Source organism: Diabrotica undecimpunctata, chromosome 10 (assembly GCF_040954645.1).
Source record: "Diabrotica undecimpunctata isolate CICGRU chromosome 10, icDiaUnde3, whole genome shotgun sequence".
Lineage (NCBI taxonomy): Eukaryota > Metazoa > Arthropoda > Insecta > Coleoptera > Chrysomelidae > Diabrotica > Diabrotica undecimpunctata.
The window spans coordinates 19,851,801-19,864,387 of record NC_092812.1 but is presented as its reverse complement, the minus strand read 5'-3'; the positions used below and the strand labels follow the sequence as shown (position 1 = coordinate 19,864,387).

Here is a 12,587-nt window from a genome sequence, read left to right as displayed (position 1 = left end):
ATCGTCAAATCAGCAGTTGCCAGATTACAACAGATGTTTGCAATTAATCTCGAAAGAGACAAATATTTACTCGTTATTGCTTCATATAAATTAAAAATTACAGAATTCATAAAATGGTATAATCAAAATGTACTTTTTAAAAGCTTTATCTCTTTATATTTGAAGCATACAACATATGCATTATAAAAACATGCCAACACTGCCATACCGAAATATTTTTGACATTTGCGGCTATATTCAGCTTGTACTTTCGGTAAACTCAACCGCAGATAATACTATAATCGAAGATATAGACGGATTTAACGGAAATCCAGATTTCGAACCAGATGCGGATTGTTAATGTTATATTTAACAACAAAGAACCACGGGATTTTTTCTTACTTAGGAGTTAATTTTTTAGTTGTTAGTGTGATTATAGCATTAATATCTATAAGTTATAATAAACGTGTTTACTTTTGAGTCGTTTTTTATATCCAAATAATTTCCTCAAATAAATAAAACATTTTTCTTGATTTTCTCAAAACGAAGTTAATGTCAGTTGGTTCCTTGTTGCATAACGGGGTCCAATTATATCGCCAATTAGAATCTACGAAATCGAAGTTAGAATACCGACCCTACATGCCAAAATCAGGCAGATGATTTAAACCATTTGTATATAACCATAAACTGAAATGAATAAGGAAGAGCTGCTCAAGTAGCTATAAAAATATGTGGATCTATATGGAAAACTCCAATATCCTAAAATATTCTAGGAGAATTATTTCAAATGACGTTTACGAAGATAGTGTTGGGACTTATATAAAGAAAATATACATGTTAAAATTTTGCAATAAAAGAGTGAAACCTCATAAAATAATGGTTCTATACCTAATATAGCCTGGCTAAGCAGAATACACACTCAATAAAATGTAAAAAGTACATACCTTTTGATTTGCTAAAATAACTTCAAAACAGATATGGCTGATAAGGATTACAGCACAGGAGACACGAATGATTCTATCCATGATTCGTTTCTGAATATTCGAAGTAACTTCCCAACGTTTTATATAAATCCCCAACGCTTCCATCACCATTGGGGTCTAAGCAACAACAACCCCCTGTGGATTCCGAAATCCAGATTTCTAATCTATCACGTTTTAATCAAGTACGAAATCTACGTTTTTCTATTAGTTCATCAATTATTGTGTAGTTTTATATATTTTCAATTAAATTAAATCTCCAATAGTAAACTAATTGTTAATTCTGGCATATAATAAATGGGCAATAAATTTGTAAACTGATAAGGGCCAAACAAATAACAAAATAATTTTACTAAAATATCAAACTAACCCTAATAAAGAAAACCTATAGGTTTTCGCATTAATTTCGGCGTTCTTTTTTAATTATTAATAATTTAGTGTAACAAATGTCATTTTTTCGATTTTTTGTTTGCCATTGAAAAGCTTATTATTTAACGAAAAATTACAAAACTTTATCTTTTAAAATAAAAAGAAAGCTGTAAAATGGCGATTTTTAAAAGTTGTAAAATTAATTTGTTGTTTCAAAAACTGCAAAATAAGGCAAAAACGTTATTTGTTTATAATTATTGTAAAAATCAACCTAGGTATTTGTTTTTCCGCTCAAAATTGGATATTGTGGCCTTTAATAAACCCTCAAAATTTCAGATCGATCCATTGTTGACACCATCATAATATAACGAACATGTTTGTTTTAGTATCATGTGTTGATACTGACAGATACACTGTTCTCAACCTTCTTATTAAAGGTCACTTTACATACTTCCTTGTGACATCTTCCTCTTTACCCATTTTAACAAACATAATCCGGTCTTTTTGCAGTCATATCAGAGCTTGTTAAAATGTTATTAGATTTAATCTTCTTCTTCTTTTTCCTCAGCTTTTCCCTTTTCAGAAGTCGCTGTTCCTTACTCTTCGTCGCTACTCATTTCTGTCCATCGGGTCTTCTCCACCTAAACCTTTCTCCCTCAAGTCCTCCGCTACACAGTCCTCCCATCTTCTCCTCGGTTTTCCTCTATCTCTCCTTCCATCAACTTCTAACAGCTCTATCTTTCGTCCCACATACTTTTCATCTCTGCGTCCGACATGACCAAACCAATGCAGTCTTTGTTCTTGAATCTTTTTAGAGACTGTAGTCACCCCAGCTCTTTCCCTAATCAAGACGTTTCTGATCCTGTACCTTTTAGTATTACCCAACATCCACCGTAACATTTTCATTTCAGCTACCTATATCTTCTTTTCCTGAATCTTCTTTACCGGTCCCCTTTTACCTTTTCGATCTAAAAGAACTCCGCTCGTTCGTTTCCAGTTGAAACAACTAGCCTGAATCCTGTGGACAACTTCTCAATCTCTTGTCCCATTTTTCATTATGTAGGAGCCACAGTATTTATATTCTCCTATTCGTCCGATAAAAGTACGCAAGACTGCATACCTTGGACACATACTAAGAAATAATAAATATAGTCTTCTGCAGGTCATCATGCAGGGTAGAGTCGATGGCAAAAAGGGAATAGGTAGAAAGAGGAAGTCATGGCTGCGAAATATTCGAGACTGGACAAACATGACTGTAGACGAATTATTTCACGTTGCAAAAGACAGAGAAGCTTTTAAAAATGTGGTCGCCAACCTCCGTTAATGGGGACGGCATAGGAAGAAGAAGAAAATTCGTCCAAGTTTTTCTCTGAACGATTTTATGTCCCCAATTATTCCTCTTCCCCCCAATCACCCCATCCATGTTTCTTTCCCCCCCTTCCTGACATAAACCCATACTGTTCTTTTCCTATCGATGTCTCTCTCCTTAACCTTCGCTCTACAGATCTCTCCCTAAAATTTTCATTATGTGCTACATTAACTATATCCCTCTATACTTCTTACAATCCTGAATGTCCCCTTTATCTTTATACAATGATACCATCACACTCTCTCTCCGTTCATTGGGCATCCTTTCTTCCTAATATATCCTGCTCATCATTTGCCACAAAATATCAACCTCTTCCTCTTCTAGAGCCTTCCAAACCGCCACAGGTATTCCACCAGGTCCTACTGCCTTACCAGTCTTCATCCTATTTAACGCCTCGACAACTTCATTTCTCGCTATCCCCGGTATTACATTCTCATTTGGGATCCCGTATCCTCTGTGGTTCTTCATTTAGCAACTTTCTAGAGTACTTATACCATATTTGCTTTATTTCAACATGGTTTCTTAACACTCTTCCATCCGCAATCGTAATCTGCCGCACGTAGGTTAAGTTCTTTGATGACTTGTCCCGTGCTTTAGCAATGCTGTATAACCTTTACGTCCCCTCGGGTATTTCCAACTTTTCATGAGCTGTGCAGAAGATCCAGATCTCAGCAGTATCTACAGGGCGTTTTGCTTCTCTCTTTGCTACCTTTTATATATCCTTAAACTCCCCCTCATTTAGCCCTGTTATACCTCTTTCTAGCCTGTTTCTTCTCTCTAACCTTCTGTTGCACTTCATCTTTCCACCACCAAGTTTCTTTTTGTCTAGGAGGCCCTTAACCAGATGTTTTTCCTAACACTTCCTCTTCCACTCGCATCACAACTTTACTGTTGGCTTCCCACCAGTCATTTACCGTATCTTTTTCCTCAAGCTCTTGTAGCACTCTATTCTTAAAAATGTTTGCCAAATCCTTATTCTTTAACTTTCACCACTTTACTTTCTGGTGTTCTACTTGCTTTTCTTTCCGCCTCACCTTCATCTCCGTATCATATCAACGGTCAGCGCTGACTAGCTACACACTCACCCTTTATCACTTTACAGTTGGTAATCTCTTTTAGCTGACTTCTTCTACACAGCTCAAAACCTATCTGACTTTTCCTTCCTCCGCTACTATAAGTATCATATTATTATGGTCTTCAGTCTTCATAAAGAACGTATTACTGGCAGGCAAATCACATGCCAGTGCAAAGTCAATCACACTATTTCCTTCATGTTTCGAAACCCCCATAAACTATTTCTATTCCCACTATTTCTCTACCAATAGGCCCATTCAAATCACCTCCAATAAAACACTTTTCGTCTACAGGACTCTCGAGCATCTCGCAATCGAGGACCCTCCAAAATTCCTTCCTTTCCTGTTCTTCACACCCTACCTGTGGGGCGTAGGCACATTTGATCTTCACGTTGATATTGCTATGACCTTGAACTATCAGTAATACTAACAATTTCACCTAGTAGGTAGGTACCCTGTGGAAAAATGAAATGGCGCTGGACAGGTCACGTAGCCCGATATAATGACAACAGGTGGACACGGAGAATTCTAGAATGGAGACCAAGGACGACAACAAGAAGCATGGGAAGACCTCAAAAAAGATGGGTAGATGACATAAGAACAGTAGCAGGCAAACAGTGGATTAGATTGGCGCAAGATAGAGAAAGATGGAAGCAATTGGGAGAGACCTATATTCAGGAGTGGATGAAAAATGGTTGACAAAGAAGAATTACATTTTCTAAGCATATTTTTACAAATCCCACTGCTCTCTCGGCTACAAACTAATATAACTTTTTTAAATTTGTATTTAGGTAGATTGTAATATTTGTAGAAAATATGATTATTAAAATTCCGAAAAATTTCAATTGCACTATGGAGATTGTCGGATAATGAATAAATAGTAAATAAATGTTCCTAGTGAATTTTACTCTGCGCGTTTCTTTAGCTTTACCTTTAACTTTAGCGTACTGTCAGTCATCAAGCAATTAAGTATAGCTATGGTAGCTATGTAGATTTTTTTGAAAAGAATCCAAAAGGCAAAATATCTGAAACTGCAATAGTAATAATTATTATTTCGTTGGCACCGTTATTTTATTGAATTTTATATTACTTTATACCAATTTTAGGAACTACAATAAAAGTGAGCAAGCGATATTTATAAAGTTTATAGATGTGAGTATTTTTACAATTTAATCAAAATTCCAACAACGAAATGTCAGCAATTTCAATTTCGAATTTCATATAAAATGTAATGTACCTACCTACTCACATGTAAGATAATTAAAGTATCTATGTATTTCTATATAGTTTTTAGTCACCTGGTATATGTTATTTACAATTATGAAAAGTTCTCATGTATAATCACTAATAATTATTTGCTGTTAGAAATCAGAATCAATACTCTTCATAAATATTTTCCTATTTAGAATAAATAAGTTTCGCTAGTTTATTCACCTAATACTTCGTATCTATGGAATAATAATAATTTATTTCTCTTATTTCTTTGTTCGATAAGCTATCCGTATTTGCTATTTTAATATTAATATTTGAGTCCAATCTCTTGTACTCAAATCCATCCAGAAACATCGTTAAATAATTGTAGATAACAGAACTTATATATTCATAGTTTTAAGAAATAACAAGCAGAGTGTAATTTTCATCCTCTAATATAATAAATTTATACATGTCAATATATTCTGTTTAATTCCAAAACAAAGAGTTAGTCCGGAGAAGAAATAAACGCATAGTATTCCATAACAAAATTTGGTGTCAGAACGTGGGATATTAGTAGCAGAGTTCCTCTGATTGCTGATAGAAGGAGAGCTGAGGAATTTTTGAATTGACTTGTTTCCTTCGAGGAATCATTCAAAAAAAAACTGTCAGTGTGGAAAAATCGCCACTACAACTAATTACATTGGGGTCCAGTACATCCAGTTCGAAATCCAGTTCCAGTCATAACCCAATTGTAGTTCCATCGGAAGTAGAGGTGAACCCGTGGAATAATAGACTATGCGACCAACAACAATATTCTACTTGTAAGTACATTCTATCTTAAATTCTGTCTCATATTTTAAAAATCTTGTAAACGTATGTCTACTTTATATCCTGATATAAGTAACTTATTTGACGAACAAATACCTTCTCCCGACTCAAATTCTCTTTCAAATTCTTCTACTTCTAATTCAAATAAAATGTCAGTATCAATTGAAATAGCTGAAAAACTTCTCATTCGATTTGATGGTACAAAATCAAAATTATACGAATTCATAGACAATTGTGATAAAGCATACAATTTAGTAAATCCGCAATCCAAACCCATCTTATTAGCCATTATAGAAACTAAATTAACCGATAAAGCTAGGGCCATAACTAGAAACAGAACATTTGACGAATGGAAAGATTTAAAAGACTTCTTATTAGATGCTTATTCTGAACGCCGAACTGAAGGTCAGTGGCAATTGGAATTACATTCCTTACGTCAGATGCCCAGTGAAAATGTAATGTCATTTGCAAATAAAGTTGAAAATTGCTATATAAAATTAATAAATACACTTGATCCAGACTTATCTCCAGATGCAAGAAATGCATGTACTAAACTCTTAAAAACTCAAGCACTAAATGTCTTTATTAGAGGATTAAACAAAGACCTCTCTATTTTAATCAAAGCCCGAAATCCAGATTCCTTAGAAAGAGCTGTTGCTATAGCAATTGCCGAAGAACAAGAACAGTTATCAAGACAAGAAATTTTCAGACCATTCTGTAATATTTGCAAACGAAATAACCATTCCTCAAATAACTGTCGATATAAAAACAATTCAGATAGAAATGTTAGACATCTTCAAAATTCTAGTTTTCAAAACCCAAAATATCCTAATTCAAATCTTCAAAGGTCAAATTCTCAAAATCAAAATTATAAACCTTCAAATTCAAATTCCAATTCTGATTTTCCTCCAAACTTAAGAAAAGAAAATACCAACACTTCCCAACGTTTTTGCAGATACTGCAAAAAACCAGGTCACGTTATAGAAGAATGTAGAAAACGCGAATTTAACAATAAAAACAAAAATCCAACAAATTCTTTAAACTTCCAGAATCCTCGACAACCAACGGTCGATTCTCGAGGAGTTCGTTCAGTTCAGGCCGTATCACAACCATCAACTTCTCAGTCACTTCCTATGTAGATTTACCCTTAGTAAATAATTCTAATCCATCCTCTTGCAAGTTTCTAATCGATACAGGCGCAGATATTTCTTTAATTAAATATTCAAAAATACTAAACATTCCAAAAATTTATTCTAAGTCTATTACTCTACGAGGCATTGATAAAAATGTCTTAAATCCAAATAAAACTATATGTAGTTGTAACGTAAATTTCAAGATAAAAGATTTTGTCCAAACTCATGTTTTCTATGTCGTAGAAGACGATTTTCCTCTTCATTTCGACGGTATATTAGGTAGCGATTTTTTTGAAATAAATAAATGCCAAATTGATTATAAAGAAAATAAATTAAACTTTAAAAATTGTTCTATTTCAATCGAATATATAAAATCTCCATTAAACAATGACAATGACGAATTTCTGAGAGATCAAAATATCGAGACAAGTTCTAATATCGATGAAATATTTCCTTATGATGCTAAATCCATAGAGGATCATTCTTATTTAGAAACCAATGATATCCAAATAACCTTAAGTAGTGAAGAACTACTATCCAATCCAATTCAATCTAAATCTAACTCTAAATCCAAAGAAAATTCAAGTCCAAAATGTGTAAAATCCACTGAGATATGCACAAATAAAACTTGTAACTCTTCACGAAATCATAAATCAAAATCCTGTTCAGAAGAAAAATCCTGTTCAGACGATCTTATACTAAATCAAAACTCTAATTCTAACTCAAGAAGTAATAAAACTATTCTATCCGCAAGAACTGAAACAATTGTTCAAATTAAAGTAATAAATAATGAATTAAGCGAAGGATTATGTCCCGAACGCGAAATCTTTAAAGGTGTATTTTTATGTCCTAGTGTTGTTAAAGTAAAAAATGATTTCTTTTTAACCTCAATCGTAAACACTACTGAAACGGATGTTGAATTAAACGATATTCAAGTAGCAATAGAAAAAATTCCAAATTTACAAAACAATGCAAATATACGAAAAATGTCTTCTTATAAAGATAATACGAATTCTAACAGAATTGCTAAATTAAAAAATGCCTTGAGAACAGATCATTTAAATAGTGAAGAAAAATCAGACATATAAATTGTACTGCTTATCATCCAGAATCAAATGCTGCATTAGAAAGGAGTCACGCTACTTTAGCAGACTACCTTAAACATTATATTAAAGCTGATCAATCCGATTGGGACGAATGGCTAGATTTTGCTATGTTTTCATATAATACAACTAATCATACTTCAACCAAATTCACACCATATGAACTAATATTTGGATATACACCTAATCTACCTAGCAGTATAATACGACCAGTAGAACTCAAATATACATATGAAGATTATTTAGATAATTTAACACTTAAGCTTAGAAAATCTCATGAGTTAGCAAAAACGAATCTATTAGAATCTAAAGTAGTCAGTAAAAAATATTATGACCAAAAGATTAATGACACCGTTTTCTTAGAAGGACAATTAGTATATCTCCAAAATGAGCAAACAAAGAAGGGTCAAACCAAAAAACTTACACAAAATTATAATGGACCTTATAAAATTCTAGAGATAAATTCTCCTGTCAATTGCACAATTTTAGTAAATAAAAAACCAATAAAAGTTCACATGAATAGATTGAAACATGCTTTTGTTTCAGGTATGCAATAATATGGCTGACAAATAGTGAACAAATTCACAAGAAATATACCAATACTCCTATCAACAAATCACCTGGAATCTATTACGAACACATAAAAAATGTTCAATTTATTGAAACTCATTGGAACATATTAAGTCATATTCCTTTACAACCTTTTACAGACAAATTAAATTTTGTAGATCTCACCTATCAAAAAACATTAAGACTGTGTCAAAACAAACCAGTTCTTATTGAATTACGATTATGCGATACTTCACTAAAACTCTTAGGACAAATCATACCTAGACTCTTTCAAGATGAACAAACTTTAAAAAACATAATTCTGCATGAACATTTTAGACCAAAACGCGCTCTATTTAATGCAATTGGATCTGTTTTCAGGACCTTATTCGGTACCTTAGACAGTGATGATGCTGAAAATTTCAATAATGCTATTAACAAAGCTGAAAGTAACGAAAATCATCTTCTTGATTTACTAAAACAACAAATTCATGTAGTAAAAGCCACGATTGCAAATTTTAATAACTCTATTACAAATCTAGACCGAAACAAAGTGATTTTTGATAAAAATTTTGAATCAATTACCAATTACACAGATAAAATGAATAATAAATATTTTAATTTAGATTTAAAACAAAAAATTGAAGAACATTTTACCTTACTAACTTTCTTTATAACAGAATTACAACAAGAATATTCTACTTTAATAAACGTTATTCTATTTGCAAGAAATAATAACCTTCATCCTTCTGTTATAACACCTGAGCAACTAATTCAAGAATTATCTAAAACGGTAACGCATTTACCTAGTACATCGACTTATCCATTTCCATTGACTATCGATTATGCTCATAAATATTTCGATATCATTTTACTTAAATATATATATTTTGATAACAAGATTTTAATTACGGTTAGTATACCTTTGGTTAGTAATACTCCTTATTCTCTTTTTAAACTAATATCTCTTCCTATAATTCATCCAACATTAAAGAGACTTACCTTTATTCTTCCATCTGTCAAATATCTTGTTCTTTCAGAAAATAGAAACATTTATGTTACTATTGATACATTAGAAGACTGTTATTCATTAGATGAAGAAAAACTTATTTGCAAAAATCCTGATACTTTCCGATTTACACACACTAATCCAATTTGTGAAACTGAATTGTTAACTTCAATAACAAACATACCATCTAGTTGCGATACTCGTATAATTCAAACAGAATATGAAATTTGGCATAAATTAAACAAACCAAATTCTTGGATATATGTTTTACCCAAACCAACAGATTTAACTTTAAGCTGTCAGACTAGTACGCCAATATCTATTGTTCTTTCAAACACAGGTATTTTTTCTACTTCGAATAATTGCAAAACTTACACCGGATCAACTATTTTGATATCTGTCTCAAATCCAAAAGAAAGTAATTTTCAGTCTATCATTCCAGATTTATCCCTTCCAGAAGTCTGTTGTGATGATATTAAGATAAATAATGAATCCAAATTACACCTTGTTCCCTTACAATTAAATAATCTCGATCGAGATGCATTAAATTTAGCAAGCCATAAACTAGATAATTTAGAGAAAATGACCTCAGAAACAAATATTAATTTTTCAGACACAATAAAAAATAGTTCTTATTTCACTTATGCAATCTTATTTTTGATAAAATGTATGTTACTTTATATTTTATACAGGATAATTAAATATTTTTACCGACGATTTCGTAGAAATCCGTCACATAGTTGTCAACAAATTACAAATTGTTTAACACTAAATATATGTCAAAGTAAACGAAAACATGTACATGAGACAGATTTAAGTATAGATTGTAAACATAATAAAGACAATAATTATAGTGAATCCAAAAAGTGTGAAGAGACTAGTTTCACAGAGACTACACCGATAAGACGAAGTGAAAGACTATCGAGACTAAAAGAAACTATTTAAATGTGTTAAAATAAAATAATAATGTATACAAATGTTTTATACCATTTAAATGAAAATTCATTTTACAATTATTTTCATTCTTACAAAAGGAGGTGTAATGTACCTACCTACTCACATGTAAGATAATTAAAGTATCTATGTATTTCTATATAGTTTTTAGTCACCTGGTATATGTTATTTACAATTATGAAAAGTTCTCATGTATAATCACTAATAATTATTTGCTGTTAGAAATCAGAATCAATACTCTTCATAAATATTTTCCTATTTAGAATAAATAAGTTTCGCTAGTTTATTCACCTAATACTTCGTATCTATGGAATAATAATAATTTATTTCTCTTATTTCTTTGTTCGATAAGCTATCCGTATTTGCTATTTTAATATTAATATTTGAGTCCAATCTCTTGTACTCAAATCCATCCAGAAACATCGTTAAATAATTGTAGATAACAGAACTTATATATTCATAGTTTTAAGAAATAACAAGCAGAGTGTAATTTTCATCCTCTAATATAATAAATTTATACATGTCAATATATTCTGTTTAATTCCAAAACAAAGAGTTAGTCCGGAGAAGAAATAAACGCATAGTATTCCATAACAAAAATAAAGCAATAAAATCTATTTGAAACCACAATAAAACTAATAATTTCTTGCTTTTTAATAACTATTGATTCAAAATAGTATTGTAGTGAAATGTTAATAAAACTACCTTTTATATACATTTCTAAATTAAGAGCGGAGAAAAATTATATATCTGCTATACTGGATTGTGAGTACACACAACCAAATTTATATGGAATCATCTGATATTTCTTATTGTTTTAATCGAATTTAAAAAAAAACCAATCTACGAAGTCAAAGAATATTTATTTTAAAGCAATTTAATCACCAATACATAACAATTAAAAAAACCCATAGTAGGCAACTATCAACCCTTATTTACACTTCTAGCATAACTGTAAATAAAAGAATTTCAATAAATAACATTTTAGACATATCCATGGCTAGATTCTTCAAAGTTCAATCTTTCATATTCCCGCAGAATTTATCATGCAATGAACCTACTTAACTGTAAGCAATTTTCACCCTTATATCAATACAAAAATATATCTTCATCTTCACCTTGGATTATAAAAATTCCAACGGTCAAAATTTCAATCTATTACAATTCCAAAAAAATAGCACCAACCCTAATCTTATACAACTCTTCAGAGATCTAATTAACTCCCATCCCGATTACACAGTGTACTATACAGACGCGTCTAAAACTGAAAATGGAGTCGGAGTGGCAATAATTATTAACAGCACAGATATTCTCAAACATAGAATTCCAGATACTGCAACTATATTAACAGGAGGACTCTATACAGATTCTATGTCATCACTAAAAATAATCAGGAAAATATCACGCAGCATCCATTAGCTTTACTAATAAAGGAAGAACTAAATAAATTGCATTCTAAAAATACAAGCATCTCTGGGTCCCATCACATGTTGGAATAGCAGGTAAAGAAGCAGTAGACAAGAAGCTATAAACAACAACAGTATCCCCATATCACCCCAATCTGTAAGTATGGATCTAAAAAGCTATTTCATAAAGCACCTGTTCGAGAACTGGAACAATAAATGCAATTTCACACCATCAAAGCTTCAGGAGATAAAAAATTAGATTGGACCATGGCAACCACCCGAGGTATCCAGAAGAAAGCAAATAATTATTTTCCGTTTACGACTTGGACATAAGGTGAACCCGTCGAAGTTTGAACTAGTTTTCAGTTAGATGATTTTTATGACATATTTTGCATGATTTAGGAGAAGTTTTAAGTCATGATATTTTTTTCCTAGAATGCTTACGGACTTTACTACATATACTTAAATTTGGGCACGTTCGTAACATCAGATGTGGAAATTATGTTAAATTTTTTTTAGTGTCCATGGTTCACACTTTCCCGTCAATTTGGGGTACGTGTGACAATGGACTTTAGCTTACAACAGCGACTGTTATTTTTGGGTCAAGTGTAAATAATTTAAAAGTGCAATAAAAAACGAAT

General features: G+C 31.7%; 2 protein-coding genes across 3 annotated transcripts in view; one reads left to right on the top strand and one right to left on the bottom strand.

The window, feature by feature from the left end:
• Positions 1-12,587, bottom strand: part of LOC140452096 (uncharacterized) — a 92,713-nt gene that overhangs the window by 13,874 nt on the left and 66,252 nt on the right. The window contains exon 1 of one of the 2 annotated variants that reach the window (XM_072546161.1): positions 924-1,034. The exons of the other annotated variant lie outside the window; for it this stretch is intronic. Within the exon in view, the coding sequence (XP_072402262.1) occupies positions 924-1,004 (81 nt within the window). The 5' untranslated portion in view covers positions 1,005-1,034. Of the gene's footprint in view, positions 1-923; positions 1,035-12,587 lie in introns of those variants that run through there. 2 annotated transcript variants of the gene reach the window in all.
• On the top strand, positions 5,001-11,135 carry LOC140451829 (uncharacterized). Its single transcript, XM_072545726.1, has 2 exons — positions 5,001-5,785; positions 8,575-11,135. The coding sequence occupies exons 1-2, from the start codon at positions 5,760-5,762 to the stop codon at positions 10,529-10,531; spliced, it is 1,983 nt and encodes a 660-aa protein (XP_072401827.1). The 5' UTR covers positions 5,001-5,759; the 3' UTR covers positions 10,532-11,135.

Bases quoted from the DNA above. Each gene is read 5' to 3' on its own strand.
- LOC140451829 (XM_072545726.1), top strand. From the start codon at position 5,760: ATGCGACCAACAACAATATTCTACTT. The intron at 5,786-8,574 runs GTAAGTACATTC...CTTTTGTTTCAG, and splicing joins CCAACAACAATATTCTACTT to GTATGCAATAATATGGCTGA.